Source organism: Cucurbita pepo, chromosome 15, assembly GCF_057944985.1.
Source record: "Cucurbita pepo subsp. pepo isolate OVF chromosome 15, ASM5794498v1, whole genome shotgun sequence".
In the NCBI taxonomy this organism is placed as follows: Eukaryota; Viridiplantae; Streptophyta; class Magnoliopsida; order Cucurbitales; family Cucurbitaceae; genus Cucurbita; species Cucurbita pepo.
In genome coordinates this window covers 8697623-8718873 of record NC_141812.1, presented here as the reverse complement: position 1 = coordinate 8718873, position 21251 = coordinate 8697623, and the positions used below count along the sequence as shown (strand labels likewise).

The following is a 21251-nucleotide window of genomic DNA, read 5'->3' as shown; positions in this document are numbered from 1 at the left end:
AATTGTTTGTTTAAGCCTGTTTAGTCAATGGACAAGACTCTCCTCTTTCTTTCTCCCAAAATTTCTACCGGGTTCGAGGCAAATCTCCGCCAAGTTAAATAGTTATCTTTAATCTAAGTTAGTTAACTTTATCATATCTCGATTAATTAGAATATTATAATCAATTATATACGCATAAATATACCTATAAATTTAGTTCACGTTCGAATTTATATTCAAACCACAATACTTTTGTTGATACATTCATATTTCATCGATATTTATATATTAACTTATATAACTAATTCTATTTAAAGAATGGCGTTGAATTTTTCTTGAATTATTATTTATTAAAATATTGATGAAAATGTTGACACGATGAATATTAAGGATATTTAATTGATTAAGCGTGTGGCACATAAATGATTTATTTATTTATTTCCAATATATTTCTATTAATTCCCTCTTTCATTATATTTATCTTAAAGATTTGGACTTAATAGAATCAATATATTATTTATATAAACAAAGTTGAATTAAATTATTAAAGATTTAAAATGATTTTTTTTAAAAAAATTTAATAAAAATATCGACGTTGATGGATATTTGGGGAATTTTTTTAAAAAGTAATGATTAAAATCATTACTTTTTAGTTATGTCATGACGTTCTTTCCACGCCAATTCAGGTTTAGGCAAGTTATGTCTAGTCCTCCCCTGAAGAATTTATATTCTTCTTGTTTCAAAGAAACCTTAGTGATTCCTTCTCTAGGCACTAACCTCAACAGATCTCCGATCACTCAACTCCGACTCCTGAATGATGGCTTAAGGAAGTGAATAATTACAATTATCTAGTGGTTCATAGCTAGAGTTTTGGGAGACTTTACCTCTAACTGATCTGAATTGACGTTTAGTCAATCAAGTCGAGTCTCATGTGTGATAGTTTCTCGTGATAATATATAAGTGATTACCACTATACTTGTCATGATATTAAATGATAGTCGATTGGAGAGGGAGATGAGATGGGAGTGACGAGACTTATACAGATTTAGTTCAACCAATTGAGTATAAGAAAAACCTATGAACCAAATGCGAACCAAAAGCGAACTAAAAGCGAGATCGCTGGCAAATTGAAACCCTAATAATTATCAAACTAAACCTAAAACCATGGGGAATTCTATTGGATTGGCACTTCAAATCTACAAATGGGACAATAATGGCTATTCTTCAACCAATCTTCAATGCAATTCCCATGAAACACATGTAAACAAGGCATTTGTAAAGTAAATCTTCCATTCTTCTTCTTCTTGTTCTTCAATTCGTCCAAACAGATCACACAAATTCCATCCACTTCATCTTCCCTCTTCAATCTCCTCAACATCTTCGCAACCGCGCCGCCGCAAGCCGGCACCATTCCGCAGCCGTCTCCACCGCTACCGACGCCGATTTCATACCGAGCCACAATGTGCCATATCGTCAAATTCACCGTCATCGGAAACACTCTGTCCGAGCTTCTCGAATTCGCTTCGTCCCTAATTTCAATCCACCGCTCAATTAGGGCATCGGCTACCGGTTCCGCGTCGATTTCTGGTTTGAAGTTCTGGAAACTGCAAGAGAGGCTGTGGAACAGAGAATCGTCGTCTCGATTGAAGATTTCGGCGCGGAATTGATTGTCGCAGAGTGGAATTTTTAGGGTTTCTCGCTGCTGGATTAGTCGTCGTTCGCCGTTCTCCGATACCTCGAAGTGGCTGCGACGGCGACGGAGGGTGAAGATTAGGCCGATGTGTTCGATTCGCGACGGATGTTTTGGAATTCGTGACGGCGTCGGAAGATCTGTAAGTACTTCCACCACCAGGCTTTCGTATCGAGAGATTTGATGTTCCATTGAAGAGATCTGGAAAGCTTCTGCGCGGAATTTGAATCAAAACTTTGTGAAATAAATATATAAATCTATGGGTTTCCAAATTCCGTTGTTTCTTTTATTTCCTTTTCTTAATTTATTTTTAAAATATTTTATTCATCCTCCTCCTTTTAAATCTTCTATATAATATAATATATATATATATATAATATTTTTTCTTTTTTTTTTCTCAATCAAAAAAATATTTTTAAATTTTCAATAATATCTTTAAAACTTCAAAATATATATATATATCTTTTTTTTTTGCTCAATCAAAAAAATATTTTTAAATTTTTAATAATATCTTTAAAACTTCAAAATATATATATATATATATATATATATATATATTTATTTATTTATTTATTTATAGTTACTATTAATAATTTTTTAGAATAATACTAAAAAGTTTAGAAGATAATCTATAAATACATGATAAATAGTTTTCATCTAGGTAAGATTTTTAATTTTTTTTTTTTTATAAAAATAAAGAATATTAATTCTCATTTTTTTTAAAAAAAATATAATACAAAATATTTTCGAATTTTTTTAAAAAGTTGGAGGGTATTTTTGAAATGATTCAAAAATATTTTTTAAATAAAATATTAGTGATTTTTTAAGTTGGATGATGAGAGTTACACGTCCGCTCGTTTAGTGAATAATCATGGATTTATAATCAAGGAATATTCTCTCCATTGGTGTGAAGTTTCTGGAGAAACCCAAAACAAAGCCATGAGAATTTATACTCAAAATGGACATTATCATACCATTTTGGAGAGTCGTGTTCGTTAACATGGTATTAGTTGTGCTAATAGATCCTCAAATATCGAACAAATGAGTCGTTTGAGGGGTGAGGGGAGGTGTTGGATGATGAAAGTCCCACATCGACTAATTTAAGGAATGGTTATGGCAAAGCCATGAGATTTTATGTTCAAAGTGGACAATATCATACCATTGCGGGGAGTCGTGTTCTCAAACATTAAATAATGCCGTTTGAAAAATATTAAAAAAAAAAGAATAAAATTAAAATTCGATTTAGTAAATGTCTAAAATGCCCTTTTGAAAACGAATTTGTTTAATTGTCCTAGCGGCTACAGCAGTGCCTCATCTGCGACCCGATCCCTCAACTTGGCGTTTATCTTCCAAAATCGGAATCCCCTTTGTCACTTCCTTTCCTGGGAAGATCGTACTCTGTTCCCAATTCTGAGAGCTTCATCGGAATCAATGGCGGCTTCTTATCCCAAGCTCCAGCTTCGGAAGCTGGGAAACACCGGCCTCAAAACCAGCAGTGTCGGGTTTGGTGCCTCGCCTCTCGGCAGCGTCTTCGGCCCTGTTTCTGAGGAGGATGCCGTCGCCTCCGTTCGTGAAGCCTTTCGTCTTGGCATCAACTTCTTCGACACCTCTCCGTATGGAATTCGTAACTGTTATTTTCCTATTCACTTAGTGAGAGAGGCTTTCTTATGAAATTGACGAGTTTCTACATCAAACAATAGAGATAGAGTTTTGAGAATTTGTTCAATGCTTGGTCTTGCATGTTCATTTATTTGGACTTGACTTTGTGCATGCTTGATTTTCGTCGAAATTTGTTGGCTCGATTTGGCTCTAGCAAGTTTTGTGTTGCTTTTTTGTTGAGATTTGTTTAGGTAAATGTAAGTTGTAACAAAGATTTGAAATATTGCTACGTGTATCCAGGTTTGATGTCCGATTTGATGTTATTGAAAGTTTAGATATGGAAGAGCCAATGGCTTTCGGAAAATATAAATCATTCCATTTTTTATATGTTTAGTTCATCGGTAAGGATATGTAAGGGCTAGTTTGGTTATCTTCTATATGATTTCTGGCTCTAGCACTGAATTTGGGTTTGCCTCTTCGACGACATGCGTGAAGGTACTATGGAGGGACCTTATCAGAAAAGATGCTTGGTAAGGGACTAAAAGCTCTAGATGTTCCAAGGAGTGAATATATAGTGTCAACAAAGTGTGGGAGATATGCTGAGGGTTTTGATTTCAGTGCTGAGAGGGTAACAAGGAGCATTGATGAGAGTTTGGCTAGGCTACAATTAGATTATGTCGATATACTGCATTGCCATGATATCGAATTTGGATCTCTTGATCAGGTTTGTTACTTTTCTTAAGAACTCATTGACCATTGAATTTTAGTTATTAACATGGTCATGTGACCTTGCATGTACAGGATTTGTTTTATAGGTTGTACAACTTTGTCCTTGAGTTCTAAAAAGCTATGAACATGGTTATTGGCATTATAATATCAAGTAAAAAGTGGATCTTCAGCCGCTAAAATTTATTTCAGGTTGTGAACGAAACGATTCCTGCACTTCAAAAGCTGAGGGAAGCTGGGAAGATTCGTTTCATTGGTATTACGGGACTTCCATTGGAAATTTTTACGTATGTGCTTGATCGAGTGCCACCTGGCTCCATTGATGTGATTCTTTCATATTGTCACTACAGTATTAACGATTCAACATTGTTAGATTTGCTACCTTACTTAAAGAGTAAGGAGATTGGAATAATCAGTGCGTCTCCTCTAGCAATGGGACTTCTAACTGATTATGGTCCCCCAGAATGGCACCCAGCTTCACCAGAATTGAAGGTACAGTTTCTCACCCCCCCTTTCTTTCATTAGCTCCATAGTTGAATTGTGAAACTTAAAAGCTTATGCAGGGAAAGCACTTTCAGTTGACTGATGTCACGCAAAGGAAACACATTTGTTTGGGGGAGTACATTTCTCGTTCTTTACTCTTATGGCGTTTAGGTCCCATCGTGGAAACTTTATCTCTTGAAATGAAAATAATTTCTAGGTGTTGATTATAGTATGCAGTAATGACTAGTTCATTCAACCATACAAACTAACCCAAAACCATTTGTCCTAGTGCTGTGATTTTATCTTTTATTTTTTCGTACTGTGTTTTGTTTGAGATTTGGCTTTACATTGGATTCTGATATTGTTCTCTAATTTAAATGGCTTCAGTCTGCATGCCAAGCTGCAGCTGCTCTTTGTAAAAAGAAAGGAAAACATATTTCAAAGTTAGCCCTCCAATACAGTCTGTCAAACAAAGATATTTCAACGGTTCTGGTTGGCATGAACTCTGTCAGACAGGTATCTTTCAATAATCACATTTATAGTATTCTTTGTCGATATTTCTTTCAATATCTTTCGAGTCCAATCTCCTTTTTCGAAGATCATGGCATGCCCCTATGCCATGGTGTATATACTCATTCTGTATCAATTAGTTGGTAATTTCCTGGTCCATGCTTGTACATGCCTACTTCGATGTTGAAAAAACTTGCCTCGACACCAGTGAGGAGGAAGTCCTTGTTTTCCGACATTGTTTATCTTTCATGGATAAAAAAAGTCAACCAGATTACTTTTTTATTCAACGAAAATATACCGATACAAGCAGACCACACAAGGTGGAGGGATAGGCAAAAAGAGAACTTTTGTATGGAAGGAATTGGGACAGCAGAGAGCAAGTTAAATGAACTTCTTTTTGATGGATGGATAGTTCCTAAAAGATCATGAGGCTTTTTGAATTGAACTTTGGATTTATGATCCTTTTTGGTTGGATATAAAATTTAATTAGAAAGAATAGTTTAAGAGGTATCGTCCCGCACCAAGACGTCAAAGGAGATTTTATGATGACAGTCCGTATCCTCTCTTATTGGCTTTGATCAAGATTATAGCAGAATTGCATAAATGGTTAGCAAGAGAGGACCAAGGAGAAAAAATGTTGGAGTTTCATGTTGCTAGTTTGAATACTAATAGTACGAGAAGCTAGTTTTTCGAAGTATAATTTTCATCCTATATTGCTACCTAGAATGTTAAAATCCTATGAGTTGACCAAATTGTTGAGGATTATTGGGAGTGAGTCCCATGTTGGTTAATGTAGTGGAGGATCATGGGTTTATAAGTGAGGAATATTATCTCCATTGGTATGAGGCCTTTTGGGGAAGCCCAAAGCAAAGCCATGAGAGCTTATGCTCAAAGTGGACAATATCATACCATTGTGGAGAGTCGTGATTCCTAACATGGTATCAGAGCCATACCCTAAACTTAGCCATGACAATAGAATCCTCAAATATCGAACAAAGATTGTGAGCCTCGAAAGTGAAGTAAAAAAATGACTGAAGTGTCAAACAAAAGGTGTACTTTGTTCGAGGGCTCCAGAGAAAAGGAGTCGAGCCTCGATTAAGGGGAGGCTGTTCGAGAGCTCCATAAGCCTCAGAGAGGCTTATAGTGTACTTTGTTCGAGGGGAGGATTGTTGAGGATTATTGGGAGTGAGTCCCACATTGGTTAATTTAGTGGAGGATCATAGGTTTATAAGTGAGGAATATTATCTCCATTGGTACGAGGCCTTTTGGGGAAGCCCAAAGCAAATCTACGAGAGCTTATACTCAAAGTGGATAATATCATACCATTGTGGAGCGTCGTGAATATTTATTCTCATACAATGTTAGTGTCCAAACGAGCCCTGCTCGTTGGATTTAAGCCCTAAAAATCAATCTCAATGAGCTGACATATAGTGTTTGTTCATAGTTTCTTCGTGACCATGCAAACTTCTTCAAAGATTGCATCATAGAATCTTAACAAGTTGTAAAAATTTTGAAACAGGTGGAGGAAAACGTAGCTGCAGCTGAAGAACTTGCCACATTTGGGAGGGATGAGGAAACTCTATCTGAGGTTGAAGCTATCCTTCACCCTGTCAAGAATCAGACATGGCCAAGTGGAATCCAACAGAGCTGACTGCTGGTATGTCTAATTTCTTTTTAATGCTGAATGTTGAATAAAAATGAAAGAACATGCGAACAACTATCATGTATAACATGTTATGGATGTAAGGCTATCGATGCTCCAACTTTTAAATGTTCTATCAACATGTTCTTATGAATGTATATCAACTGCTAGCTTTAACCTGATTCCCATTCTCTTCTGTAGCATTTTTGATAAGACTGTAGTCGTTTTACGACTGGGATGCAGTTGTCCTTTGATCCTATCTCTCCCGAATTGGAGTTTTGTTTTATGTTTTAACTGAATAAATGATTTATGAACTAATTCTCGGCCTCGCTATCATGTTATCACGTGATATGAAATCAAACCATGGGAAGATTCTGATATCAAATGATATGGAAATCACTACAAGGGAAGTAAGTTGTTAATCGAATATTTCAAGACAAGAACACTTGTTTGAGATTTGAATCAATCCACAAGCAAGATCGATCATGTTTAGCTTGAATGATTCTTGTTGATCAAATATTTCAAGGCAAGAACACTTGTTTGAGTTTTGAATTACTCCACAAGCAAAATTTGATTATGTTCAGCTTGAATAATTCTACATCAAATTATTAAAAGCATTCTTGCTTATGTTCAGCTTGAATAATTCTACATCAAATTATTAAAAGCATTCCAAGAAAGCACAATTGCGTAATCAAATTATGAAAGGTACTCTAATTTTATGATCATAATTATGCACTCTAATTTTATGATCTATGTAAAATGATCATGATCTATGTAAAGTTGATCTATGTAAATGTAACTGCAAGTCAGTTAATTCTAAATTTCTAAATTGTAATTCATCTAAAAGAAACTTCATTCTTTTGTATCATTTTCAGTCCGGACAAAAAGTGTTTATTCGTGGAAACTATTGAATTTGTTTTGATCTAACGAGAGTCTGAAAGTTAGTCGAGTTTGACTAAATCACTCGAGTTTGACTAAATCACTACAAAATTAGTGTCAATTTCTCTATCCATCTCTAAGTTTATTTCATTTTCCCTTCGATAATTTGAGGTAATTTTGAGGTAACGAGCTTATGAGGTTCCTCCATCAAACGATAAAAATGGAATTCTAACTTTTAACTTTTAAAAGTCTAGAAACTAAATACCTCCGACTTAAATTTGTAATTTAATTTAAAAAAAAAAAAAACATACGTAGCAGGAAAAATGGATGAGAAATAGTTTGAGTTGAGATGGTCACAAATGGCATATGAAAGACATTTAATGCAACTGCAACAACCCAATTCATAGATCTTCAGTAATATCTTGTCCATGAAATTATCATTTCCTATGAACAAAGAGCTTTGAAGTTTCAAGCTCAGCAAGTGATAGTTTGTGTAATGACTTCTATGGCAGATCTCTAAGCAGCTATAGGGTCAAAACAAAGGTATTTGAGTATACAAAAACAAACAGTATGAACCTGTGGCATGCACAAAAATGGAAGGTTGGACTTGTTGCTTGTAACAATGGAGGCTGTGTGGCCGAGTCTCGAGTCCTGCAACACCGACACAACCAAGAAGATGGCTACTGAAATTAGTCTATACGCCATACAATCTTCGATGTACCAAGTTAAAACTAAAACTAATACTATACACACGGAATGCATGAGTCTAGTGGTTTTAACTTCAAAACTTCGTAAGTATTAGTGGATCGATCAGGTCTTGCATGCATGAAACAAAAGTTGTGAAAGTTAAGAACGAGAACGACCCCATTTGATAACTATTTGACTTTTTCTTCTTAAAAATTATACTGATTCTCTCCATTTTCTTACTGTAATACCAAAAAAACAAAAATAAGTTTTTTAAAGCTAGAAAACTACTTTTAGCTTTAAAAACTTGACTTGGTTTTTCTAAGACATGGTTAAAAGTAGAAATAAAACAAAAACATTTATTGGTCAAAGTAGTATGCATAACCTAGACAAGGTGGCTAAGTGTCACGGTTGTGCCCCAAGTCGTCGAAGACGATGACTAGTAAGTGGGGGAGAATGTCACAACCTAACCGTGGCTATGCCCCAAGTAAGTCATCGAAGACGATGACTAGTTTAAGTGGGGGAGAATGTCACAACCTAACAGTGGTTCTGCCCCAAGTAAGTCATCGAGGATGATGACTAGTTTAAGTGAAGGAGAATGTCACAACCTAACAGTGGTTTTGTCCCAAGTAAGTCATCGAGGATGATGACTAGTTTAAGTGGGGGAGAATGTCACAACCTAACAGCGGTTGAGCCCCAAGTAAGTCATCGAGGACGATGACTAGTTTAAGTGGGGGAGAATGTCACAACCTATCAGCAGTTGTGCCCCAAGTAAGTCATCGAGGACGATGACTAGTTCAAGTGAGGGAGAATGTCACAAACTAACTATCTCAAAGGAAGACGGTAAGTTGTGACCCTCACATTACGACAAGAGAAACAGCGACCCTCACATGCTTACTGTTTTCACTAAAATGAGACATTCAGTAACAGCTACTAGGTCGAGTGTAAAAAGGAAAGCACGAAAGCTCAAAAGATTAAAATCAAAACAATGGGTCAAAAAGATGAGAAATGCAGGTCTAGAAACGTACTCTGATAACTCATTCATCTGTTAGTGTTGCTGTTGTTTCTCCAAAAAGAGAGCCGAGGAAATTGTGAAATTAGAGACTCCACAACTCTTGCAGGGCCTGTTTTATGTGTTGATTCTTTTCCATCAACTTGAAGATCAGCATCCTTCCAAAACTTTATCACATGAAGACTCTCTTCTTCAGTTGATCTCTGCACAACGATTCTACTAGCATAGCCCTTTTCTCTCATTTGAAGGCATATCTGAGAAGGATTATTGGCTGTAAGGGTAACCATGTACAACCAGCCTTTGTCAGACAGAAGAACATCTGCAACTGGCAATATCCTATCAATGACACTGCGGCCGTTCTCCCCTCCCGCCCAAGCCGAGGCGATTCCATCACGACCCACTTCGTCCTCTGGCGTCGGAACATAGGGCGGATTCACAACCAATACATCAACCGATCCAGCCAGTCGCTTCTCCAAACCAGATGCAATGTCAGTGGATACCAACTCTGCATGAACCCCATGTGCTTCAAGAGTCTCCTGGGTGACTCTAATGGCATGAGGGTTGATGTCTGTAGCAATATAGTGAGCCCCAGAAGCTTCCTTTCCCAGCATAAGAGCAAGAGATGTTATAACATAGCCACTACCACAGCCAACTTCTAAGCACAATGTTGGATGATGATTTAACAAGTTAACTCTCTCAGCTAAAAGTGCATCAACCAAAGCAAACGAATCATCACAGGGTTCATAAACCTCACGATGAGAACTCACTAGGTGGATTTGTGCAGTTCTGAAAGAGGACATGTGCTGGACCTGTCATGGAAATATGAATAATAAGAGATGAGCGATTGTCAAAATATATGTGTGTGTTCATAAGAAACAATTGTATCCAAAAGAAAAGGCCACCAAAAAAAAAGTGAGTGGCAGGAAGTGAAACCAAATCCAAGCAAGGGAGATAGCTGAGTGCACTCTCTCAATAACAAGGAAAGTAGCTAAGAGTGAGTACGTGTGGTGGAAACCCAAAACAAGATGAACAAAAAAAAAAGCCCTCTCCATATCATTCTCTGCATGGAATCGATGTAATAATGGAGAAGGATGGGGGAGGGGAATCAATGATCAAGAGGAATCCCACTGCTTAATTGGAAATGTTGTGCCGTAATGCCACAACCTTCAATGCTCTAATACCACTTGTTATGCTGTAACGCCACAACCTTCAATACTCTGATACCACTTGTTGTGTCGTAATGCCACAACCTTCAATACTCTGATACCACTTGTTGTGTCGTAATGCCACAACCTTCAATACTCTGATACCACTTGTTGTGTCGTAATGCCACAACCTTCGATGCTTTGATACCAATTATTGTACTCTAAATGCCACAACCAAAATGTTATGGTACCCAATTGTTGTCGCGGAAGCGGAAGCAAGATCGATCGTACTCACACACCCACAAACAGAAATTAAACAAAAAGACACAAAGATTTACGTGATTCGAAGAGAAAAACTTCTCCTACACCTACGAATGGTAGTCAAACTAGTATATCTCTAAGAGTAGGGTGGGGGAATGAACAATCTTTTATATAAGAACCATTACAATTTTTTATTGAGAAAACCGATCACAACTTCCGAATGTACGAATCTCAATAGTTCTTTCCTCAGATGGTTCCCGGACAATCTCCGAGCAATTGCCGGAAATTTATGGTATACTAACGTGTTCCTACAGGTCAATATCAGAACCGTCACTTCAATCAGCAACTGAACACCGATTTCTCATTTTCATAAGAACACAAGAAAAAGACAGATAAAATAAGTCGAGAAGTAAAATGGAAGCAAAATCGATTCAATTTTCTCGGAAACCATCCAGAAAATCGAACTACTCGATTTGGATTCCAGCAAATGAGCAAAAAGCAACAAACAGATAAATTTTATACAAACACATTTCAAACAAATTAGTGGAGTTCAGCGAGCGATTAAGCACAAAATCAATCAGACTGGAAAAAGTGCAATTGAAATCAAAAGAAAGATAGAGAATAGATACAATACCAGGAAAGGAGAACGGAGGTGCGAGGAAACGTGAAACAAACTGGAAGGCTGAAGAGAGGGATTAATGGTGGCGGACAGAAAGTGAACAGTGGGATTGAGGAAGATTGAATGCTGGGCCCTCAACGAGAAGTTGCAGAAGAATGCAGTGAGTCATACGGCGGAGGTAAAAGAGGAGCGGTGAGGCAGTGAAGTTGCAGCACCGACGAGTGGACGCGGCGGCGGGAAAAAGGGTGCCGGCGGGGAGTTGGTGGAGATCGGAAGAAGAAGGAAAATGTGTGTGCGGCTGGGGAAACGGAGGGGAAAGCAAAATGGGGTTTAGGTTTTTACAATTATTTTATTTAACGTTAAATTACAATTTTATTACTTAAAAAAAGAATATTGAAACAAATTTTAAAAATTATGCATTTTTTTTATTTTGCGTCCCATAAATTTAAAAAAAAATCATTTTTTAAAATTTAATTGATTTCTTAAACACCAATCAAATTCATTAATTCAATTTATAATTTAAACCTTAGAATATTGTATTTTTAAAATCTATAAATAAATAAATAAATTAGAGTTCTCGGGATTCAAGCGTTATAAACTTTAAATAATGAGTAATTATAAAGGTAAGCTTTTTAATATAATTTTACTAAAAATGACGTGCGAAGGCTAAATTATTTATAATACACATGGACTATGATATTAGTTTTAATTATGTCACAATGACTTAGAGACGTTCTATGTATTAATCAACTGAATAGTGCTCAAATTGGTAGTTTTGCATCTACCCTTTACCTTAAAATTTGATTCAAATATATCGACACAATTATTTTATCGTCAAAACAACGTAATTGCTAAGTTGCAACGAAATAGTGATGAACACGACTTTTGAGAAAAAGAATAGAAGGATTGGAACCTATAGATACACAAGTTATTAGGACGGTATAACAAATATCTGATTCTCTCCCAACGAACTTGATTTTGTAGGTAACATATTATACCTTTAGTGTAGAAAATATGTTTTTTTAATAAGAGAATCTTATCGATGATTGAAATTTACAAAAGGAATGTAATATTCAAGATGTTTACAAAAGACATACGATATAACTTAGTAAACAACATTGTCGAAGAGTTTTTGCATCGACCCAAGCCCACCGCTTGCAAATATTGTCCTCCTCGTACTTTTCATTTGGAGCTTTCCCTCATAATTTTTAAAACGTGTCTATTCGGAAGAGATTTCCACACCCTTATAAAGAATGTTTCGTTCTCCCCAACCGACGTGGGATCTCATAATTTTACGTAAAACGGGAAAAGGGAGGGAGAACTCTCAAGCCAAGCTAAAGAAAGTAACATAAAAAGCTTCAAAATCAGCACATAGAACAGGAGAGCTTACACCGAAATAGAGAAACAAGCAGCTAAGATCTTCAATCCTCAGGTGTGAAAATTAGAGTTTCCAAGTTACATCAGAACTATACCAAATGAATTTTACAGTCAGTTGTAGCATTCACTGTTTGGTAATGCAACTAATAACATTATCTATCTGTGACCTTTCATTTCTATCCTATTTCCTGGCTTACAATATCGGTTAGACAGCACGGACACTCTAATTCGTTCGTAGGTTAAGAATCATAAAGACGACAACAGTACGATATCGGGCAACGACGTTGACCAATACTCAGCTCTAAAGGGTTTTGAGATGCCAAGAGTCCAGGAATATGACTAATTTACATAAACCTGTGCAATCACAATCAATCTAACTGGCAGCACGCTGTAGTGGAGGCCAAGCGATCTCGTCGTCTATATAGCCATGAATGAGGAAATCAGAGCAGTTCTTTCGACATCCATGGTTATATGGATTCCGAAATTTCCCATCTGGACCACGAAGATATCCATAGCGAATGGCATTTGACACTTCGTTAGTGGTGATATTTCGTGCTATCTGCATCAACGAAGATCGTTCATCATTCTATCAACAATAATATACTAGTTCGGAAACGAGGTATTCCCATGATTATGTTCGGTATATAGTACATTTCAATCTTTAAAAACACTCAGAAAACACACAAACCACATAATATGGATAAACCTACACTGTTCTATTGAGAGTTCTAACTTAGAGACCCTAAAAATAGGCTACAAACCAGACTACGAACAAATAAACTATGATAAAACAGTTGACCACAAGCAACTAAAAAATGATCTCATAAGCGCTAATTGCCAACAATTAAAGGTTACTGCACAGTAACACAGTAAATGAAATAAAGGGGCTTTAAAGAACATGGCCAAGAAGAAATTAAGGAACTAAGCTCAAACCAAACTATACCCAAAGCCAGGTCGAAACCATCAGGAGTGTGACAGGTGGCAAGATCTGACACATTAAAAGTGGAATGGATCTTGAAGTGTGGAGGAAGATCAACCTTATAGGCACTAGGACCAAAGTGTTCCAGAGAATAGGAAAAGGGCTAACTTGCTTTGGAAAAAGTTCGCCGTGAACTCCGGTAGGCAGCCGTGAGTTCCTTAGAACCATGACTAGGTCTCCAACTACAGAAGACTTGGGGCAGCGGTGTAAATAATCAGCCTAACCTCCAAATGGTCGTGAACCTCTTTGTGAAGTTCGGCAATACGTTCACCAATCTCCTTGGCTTCCGTTTGCACATTCAAAGAAGATGGTACTGTAGCCAGGTCCTAGGTAAAACTAGGAAGTTTAGTATTGCCAAACTCTTCGAGATGGTAGTGCACATCTCAAATGGTGACATTCCTGTTGATTGATTCCTCATATATAAGCAAACTCCGCTTGAGGAAGAGCAAGGTCTCATTGGCGCGGCTTATCCCCACAAAGGAAACGAATCTTTGCCAAGAGTTCGCTTAGTTATTTTGGTTTGTCTATCGATTTTAGGTGACTTGAGGAACTGGGTAACGAATGCTTTCTACTAAGTGCATTAGCCACTTTGTTAGTTTTTTTCGAACCTTGTGTTTAATTAGGAAATCAAACTTTTGAATAAATGTGATCCATTTAGAACGCATCCTTCTTATAGCCTTTTTTTGTGTGAAGAAATTCATGAAAATAGTGATCTGTTAAGAGTATAAGCTCCTTTCATAACAAGTAATGCTCCCATTGTTTATGGGCTCTAACTAGGGAATAATGTTCTTGCTAGTCGGTGCTCCATTTTTGCCTAGAATTTAAGTTTTTCACTGAAATATTCTATGAAGGACATTAGCCTACAAAGATGAAGTTCACTGACGGGTTTTTTGGTGACAGGTTGAAAAGACAGTATGGAAAAGACAGTATACAAAAGACACTGACGGGTTTTTTGGTGACAGGTTGAGAAACTAGTCTACAGGTTCCTCCAAATTCAATCCAGTAGGTTGAGATCAACCAAATGTGTAATGTTATTAAGAACGTTAAGAGTAAGAAGTTATCGTTGTCCAATCCTATCACGAAAACCAGAGGTTCAATATGTCCTCAGATGTATATGGTTCCAGAAGATGCGACTAAAAATACTATATCTTGTTATGGAAAATTGAGCTACAGTGTTGGTTTTGACAATTACCTGAGATGCCTGAGCCACGGTCAAAGTTGTGGCAGCCAAAAATATGATACCGTCCAGAAAAAGAAATATAACGACTCCGGGATAATGAACTACCACATGAAGAAACCAAGTTTCTCCGGTTTGCAATGCTGAAGGCACTTCATAGATTCCTGCAATAGAAGAGAAAGCTCATACCAATTTCAAAAGAAGAAAAGTGATGTCTTAAACAAACTTGTATCATTCACTTGTCTCAAATGACATACTTTTTATGGCAATACAGCCAGCAAGGAGTGATGTCAAAGTTCCCAAACAGACGAAGACAAAAAAATCCCGTTTATTCCGCTGCAAAGTATCATAAAAAATTAACGGAATCAAGTTGTCAGATAATCAGAGTGACATGAAGCTATATAGTCCAAATGTGTCTCTTAGATCATCTATTTGTATGCAATAACTGCAATAGTTCGCACAGAATTATCCCTTAATTCATCTAGTTGTCTATATAATTTCAAGAATAAGATCCACAAATGAATAACACATCCAAGATCAAAATTAAAAACAAGCAGATCTTCCCACCTTCCCCACACAATTAGATATCCACGGGCAGTGGTGGTCAAACTGTTCCACACATCGATTACAAGTAGGACAGTGCTTCGAACGAACGGGTCTAATTATCTGAAAGCAACGTGATAGTGTCAACTTAGATCACCAGAGAAAATACGTTCATCAATTATACCACAAGATTATGTCCCTTTAAAGATCAATTTTTATCAGAAGGTTTCTGAAATAAACCTTGCAAGTGGGGCATAGTTGAGACCAATTCCCCATCCATATTGAAGAATTGTTGAGATCAATGCTCAACAAAGGATCCTGAAAAAATGCAAGAAATTCAATTATGTAATAAAATATAATAGTAAACTACAAGTAATAAACGAATGAACAGGTTTTCCATTAAAAATCAAAACACTGAAATTCCTCAAACAGAGACTCATATACCTCTGTATTGGCAGGATTGCCCAACTCCCCGGGTCTTTTTATGTAGCCTGGATCCTTGCTGCACATAATAGTAAAAACTACCATTATTTTTTTTTTTTAAATGAGGAACAATTCCATTATTCAAGATTCAAGATTACAAAAAAGAAGGATACAGTATTGTATCCTCACTAGGAACCGATATCATTGCTGTTGATCCAAAAATCGTTATGGCAGTTGGCATGGTAACATATAAAGGGAACCTACTTGTAGGCTCTTGTTATCATTACGATGTTCATAAGTCTTGTAATTGCAATCAATTTCTATAAGCTTTTGGATTAACATGATTTATAACCAAGTCATTCGGGGGAGAAATTATAAGAATCACTCATATAAATAATAAGGCGTCAAGAGAACTGATCAGACAAGTTACAAAGATAGAGAATGAGCATGTGCCAGGTAGGTTAGGGAATTACCTACTACACGTATAAAACATTATCATAGCAACAAATGTCAAACAGAGGGCCGCCCATGCCCAAAGTCCAACAACAGCAGTAACCTTCGCAAGATTAGAGCCTACAGTCAATAATAAGTCAGACATATTCTCCAAGTAAAATAGACATTTTCAATGAGAAGATAACTTGCCTCCAAGAACTGAGTTGATGAAGAGGATCACGAGAATGATGATGATACATAGTAAAATAGGGGCATAACCAAAATTTTTAATCTTCGTAGTACAAAATTTTGCTCCAAAGTGGCTGTGATGTGTCGGTTGTGCTTTAGACTATAAAAGATCAGAACACCCAATATCATATCAGCTTGAAAATGATCTAAACAAGTCAATAAAACCTTCATTATTAAAAAGCAAGCCACATTTTTGTTCGGAAACATACAAGGAAATTAGCAATTTGCCGATGACCTTTATCAGATGCAAGCTGGAAAGGAGTATAACCGGCATTGTCTTTGATCAACAATTCTTGCTTTGTTCCGGCATGCACAAGAACAGTACATGCCTCCACATTTCCACTTAATGCAGCCCAATGCACAGGGGTACAACCTAATAAAAAGCATAGAAGAACTTATGAAACCTAAGGCAGAATAATTAGATGAATCAAGATATAGGCAATTAACTATTTAAATAATTAGCGTGTCCCCTGCCATAAACTGAACAACCTGGTGGGGTGATTAGATTATCGCTATAAGTGCAATAAGTAATTGTTATCCTGTGCAAAACCAACCACTTAGAGGCCTTAGTTTTCTTTCTCAAACAATTTAACTCATTTCAAGCCCTTATTCAAGAACTGAAGCTAATAGTTTGCTTCAAAACAAAGCTTAAGAAAATTGTATCACATCTTTGAAGCTGTCATACTGAAAGATATGACTGGCAAATTTACCATTATGAAGAAATCAATTAAAAAAAAGAAAAGTGTACATGGGGGAAGCCCTAAAAATGAAGTACATAGCATATGGGGACACGGGAAAATACACACGATGGCTTTTCTTCCCCTTTTTTTGGATGTGTCAACGTTAGATGTACAAAAGATAGCCAAAACTATCACGAGACTTTCCAGAGCTTAAAATTTGAAAGGGCATATTTCTTCTCTATCTAACCCAGGAAGATGATCACACTCGAACGACACTAGTAAAAACTTAAAAAAAATAGAAACCAAAGAATAACACTGGTCTCAATTCAGAAATGCATGTGTAGTATACCTTCTTTATCTTGTCTTCCTTGGCTTGCATCTCTGAATAAAAGAAGTCTAATTGTATCTGCAAATCCTTTGTATGCAGCCCTGATTGAAACCATGAGATGAACTTTCGTTCTGAAGCGTCTAGATATATTTTAAATGAAGAGACCGAAAAACAAAAGAAACCATATAATATTGATAAAGAGAAGACATTTGTACGCCCACCCTCTACCTTTGGTTCATCAATCAGTTTAGGTGAACAAGAGAATAAATAACTTTTTACACAATTTGAATGGCCAGAAAATAAAGTCCAATATTGAATGTGAAACAATCAATCATTTGAAATAGCCGAGAGTTTGACATCTTAATACAACCAAGTCAACAATCCCTTTTAGGAGAGAGAATTCAATAGATATTAATATTTGAGAGCTCGAGAAACCACATACGATGTTGACCTTATAAAAAATCCTTTCTGACTTCATTATAAAGATAAATCTTCCTCAGTTCAGTTTCCAGAGGTTTGCATTGAATTATATCCCTTACTAACAAATGATGGACTTTATAGGCCTAGATTAATCTTTGCCAGATCAAAATTGACCAAAACTCAGTAGGAGGTTGAAAATATGCTAAATAGAAATATTTTAATACAGTAGGGGGATATACCAAGCTTTCCATTTAGAGATGTATGCATGTATGCATCATAACACAGTTGCTACAATTACCAAGTATACCTTCAGATAAGACTTATTTCAACCATCCCAATTTTGAATACTACAGATGTCAGCAGCTAAGATAAACCAAAAAAGAAGTGGGAAAGGGATGTTATCGATCTCTACATTTAATTGTCTTGGTTCAAATGCTTAAAACGATAGACAGAGTATTTATTGTATATATCCAAAGGCTTGGGGCATACCAATGAAGAGGACTCCTCCCTTCATTATCTGGAACGTCAAAGTCAGCGTGGAATTTGGCAACAATGTGATTCAAGAATGCAGTCTGTCCATATTGAGCAGCAACATGAACTGCCTGCATTTCATGCCGAAATGCACAAATTTGAGTCAAACGGAGCGCAGAAAATTAATGAATAATAATGATGAATAAAAATCAAATCAATTGAACAGTAAATGACGACGAATGAAGTGAACAGCCCATCATGAGGATGAATGAAGGAAACAGTCTATAAACAGAATGGGTTTTTAATACGATAAATCAAAATAAATTAAGATGCTGAAAATGGACAATACTATCTTTCGGTGAGTGTATATTATGAGAAACCAAACGTTCATCGCTTAATATCATGGCAACCATAAATTTTCTTTGCAAATGCATTCTGAATACTATTCTACAGTTTTAAATATGAAATTCACAATATATCAGATATCCCCTCATTAGTAATATCATTAATTCATACTCCACTAGATTTGAGACTGGAAATCCTCTCCATTAAAATTTAAAATATAATATCACGAACAAAAATACATGAGCTCATCTCTATGTAAAAAGCATCTGAGGTTCATAATTAACCACAACTTTCAGAAGAAATATCATATATGTGAAAACTGTCCTCGTATCGTCAATATCTAACCAAATCAAAAGTTGCTAAATATTCAAAGTTACCCGATACCCATTTATATCAGCTGCCTCCACTCGAGCTCCATTCAGCAGGAGTACATCCGCAGCCATAATTGAACCTCGAACTGCTGCCCAGTGAAGCGCTGTCTGCTGCAATTTGTCACAGGAATTGACATCCGCTCCATGCTGACGAAAACAATCATCAAAAACTTTGGTAGGGAACTGACATAAACCTCAAAAGACCATCAATTTAAACTTCTTGAGCAACATAAAAAATGCCCTAATGCTATGAAATTCATCAATACAAAAATCCAACACATGCACTTCCTTCACATCCAATAAACTTTATTCTTGTTCCTCTATCTGGAACGACACATAAATCATGCTACGCCAGCTTTACATTCCATAAAACAAGTCAACTGACTGAACTCAAAACATGCAATGTAACAGGGACGATTAATCTACATCCAACAATCTAGACAGACAGAATATCATTAAAATCAAGTAGGCAAAAAGGTCATAAAAAAAAAACCTCAATGATGTACTGGACGATATCAGGGAAGTTGTTTAAAGCAGCCCATTGCAAAGCATAGTACCCGTTGGAATCAGGAACCAAAACAGAAGCTCCATGCTCTTCAACGAAACTCCTCACTTTCTGGAAGTCGCCATAAGCAGAAGCAGAGTAAACGTCTACAATGGCAACTTCAGGGTTTGTCTGAGATTTCGAGTTGGGTGATGCTACAACCTCAATCTCAGACGAAGCCATGTGAGGTAAAACTTGAAAAGGAACCAGGGAGATAGCTGATTGCACTCTAAAGTACCAAGGAAAATAGCTAAGAGTGAAATTTTGTGTACAAAAATATAAACGACAAAACAAAACCTTCTCTGCACCGTATCGATGCAAAGATGGAGAAGAATTAATAATCAACAGAGTACAATTATCATGGGTCTCATTCAACCATAGAAGCTATCAGTTTGGGCAGAACATAACAGAACGATTCCACTGTTTGATAGAAAAAAAGGACAATAAAGAATCGAACAATCATTGATATAAGAACCATTTAAACAAAAATTCTTGAAAACGCCAATCATATAGTTTTGCAAACGGTTCCCAAGCAATATTTCAAAAAATTCCCAGTAGAGATTTAGTAGTCTTCGGTGAAATAAGCGCATATTCTTAAAAGCTCCATCAAAACCATCACTAACCTATATTTCACTTTAATCAGATCAAACTAGTCAATAAGAGCAAGTCACAACAAAATACTCCTCAATTCGATTTGAGACGAACCCGTCAACACAAACAAACAACTCAATTCGACAGCCACATAAATTTGACACACCAGTTTCATTTCGAATTCTGGATACTCGAAACAAATTACCATAATTCAGCGAAGTTCCCAAAAATCAATCATAAGGGAAAGCAAACAATTGCAGTTAAACAAACAAAAAAAAGATAGAGAAATGTTTTCAATACCAGGGAAAGAACGGGGGGGTCGAGACAACTACTGCGAGGAGATGGAGAAAATTAGAGAAGTTCTATGGAATCTTCGAAGGCGGGCGTGAAGTGAAGACTGAAGAAGAAGGATCGACGAGAATTAAGCAGTGGGATTTGACGGAATGTTTCTGAAAGAGATTGAAAAAACGGATATACACTCCAAAAAACTCTCCTTTTTTTTCCTTTCTTGCCAAATAGGTCCATGAACCTCGTTTTGCAATTTTTTTTGTATGTATATATATATATACACATATAAATTATAAAATTGGTTGGTTAGGGTTTGTAAACGAAGATATAAGAGATACTTACACGGGATTGAGAGATTTGAAAATGAACGTCGAGTGCTATAGAGAAGCGTTGAACGCCCTAGGTATAAACGGACAGTGGTTGATCTGACACCAAGGTTAAGTCTTGGAGAGGTTTGTAAGTGCTAAATATGAATGGAACGAGAGATCGTAGCGGAACCTGAAAGAAGTTAGGGGTCGTGAGAATTCGATCGTGTTTGGACGAGCGTGTTGGTGTTTGAGATTAGAGGATGGGGGGCGTACACCATGAGTATCATGCATGATGTAGTTGTGTTATGAATGTGATATATGTGTGTTAGCTTGTATACGAGAAGCATGATCTTTTGTGATACGTGCATGTGGTATGTTGGTTGGTTAGGGTTTGTAAAAGAAGATATAAGAGGTACTTACACGGGGTCGAGAGATTTGAAAATGAACGTCGAGTGCTATTGAAAAGCGTTGAACGCCCTAAGTATAAACGGGTAGT

At 36.6% G+C, this 21251-nt stretch overlaps 4 protein-coding genes across 6 annotated transcripts; 1 reads left to right on the top strand and 3 right to left on the bottom strand.

Moving 5' to 3' along the window:
* Window positions 1-952: 952 nt before the first annotated feature.
* On the bottom strand, window positions 953-1920 carry LOC111776306 (E3 ubiquitin-protein ligase SDIR1). The gene has a single exon (XM_023655729.2). The coding sequence runs from the start codon at window positions 1859-1861 to the stop codon at window positions 1154-1156; it is 708 nt and encodes a 235-aa protein (XP_023511497.1). The 5' UTR covers window positions 1862-1920; the 3' UTR covers window positions 953-1153.
* Window positions 1921-2971: 1051 nt separating this feature from the next.
* On the top strand, window positions 2972-6811 carry LOC111776398 (NAD(P)-linked oxidoreductase superfamily protein). Of its 2 annotated transcripts, XM_023655836.2 has the most exons (5): window positions 2973-3282; window positions 3764-3992; window positions 4187-4486; window positions 4865-4993; window positions 6507-6811. In XM_023655836.2, exons 1-5 carry the CDS (start codon window positions 3101-3103, stop codon window positions 6636-6638), a joined length of 972 nt encoding a protein of 323 aa, XP_023511604.1. In that variant the 5' UTR covers window positions 2973-3100; the 3' UTR covers window positions 6639-6811. The 2 variants fall into 2 exon arrangements, with proteins under 2 accessions (XP_023511605.1, XP_023511604.1); XM_023655837.2 differs by lacking the exons at window positions 4865-4993; window positions 6507-6811 and adding an exon at window positions 4558-4856 and having other exon boundaries at window positions 2972-3282.
* A 1069-nt stretch (window positions 6812-7880) lies between these two features.
* LOC111811161 (uncharacterized) lies at window positions 7881-11564 on the bottom strand. The gene is made up of 3 exons (XM_023697911.2): window positions 11245-11564; window positions 9221-10013; window positions 7881-8159 (listed from the first exon to the last, which is right to left on the bottom strand). The coding sequence occupies exon 2, from the start codon at window positions 10002-10004 to the stop codon at window positions 9234-9236; it is 771 nt and encodes a 256-aa protein (XP_023553679.1). The 5' UTR covers window positions 10005-10013; window positions 11245-11564; the 3' UTR covers window positions 7881-8159; window positions 9221-9233.
* Window positions 11565-12626: 1062 nt separating this feature from the next.
* LOC111776240 (Ankyrin repeat family protein with DHHC zinc finger domain-containing protein) lies at window positions 12627-20686 on the bottom strand. 2 transcript variants are annotated; one of them, XM_023655639.2, is made up of 14 exons: window positions 20460-20686; window positions 19518-19797; window positions 19031-19171; window positions 18327-18439; window positions 17439-17518; window positions 16619-16782; window positions 16371-16509; window positions 16202-16301; window positions 15750-15807; window positions 15546-15623; window positions 15330-15428; window positions 15020-15098; window positions 14778-14926; window positions 12627-13165 (listed from the first exon to the last, which is right to left on the bottom strand). In XM_023655639.2, the coding sequence occupies exons 2-14, from the start codon at window positions 19749-19751 to the stop codon at window positions 12980-12982; spliced, it is 1620 nt and encodes a 539-aa protein (XP_023511407.2). In that variant the 5' UTR covers window positions 19752-19797; window positions 20460-20686; the 3' UTR covers window positions 12627-12979. The 2 variants fall into 2 exon arrangements, with proteins under 2 accessions (XP_023511407.2, XP_086974287.1); XM_087118161.1 differs by lacking the exon at window positions 20460-20686 and having other exon boundaries at window positions 19582-19724.
* Between the last annotated feature and the right edge of the window lie 565 nt (window positions 20687-21251).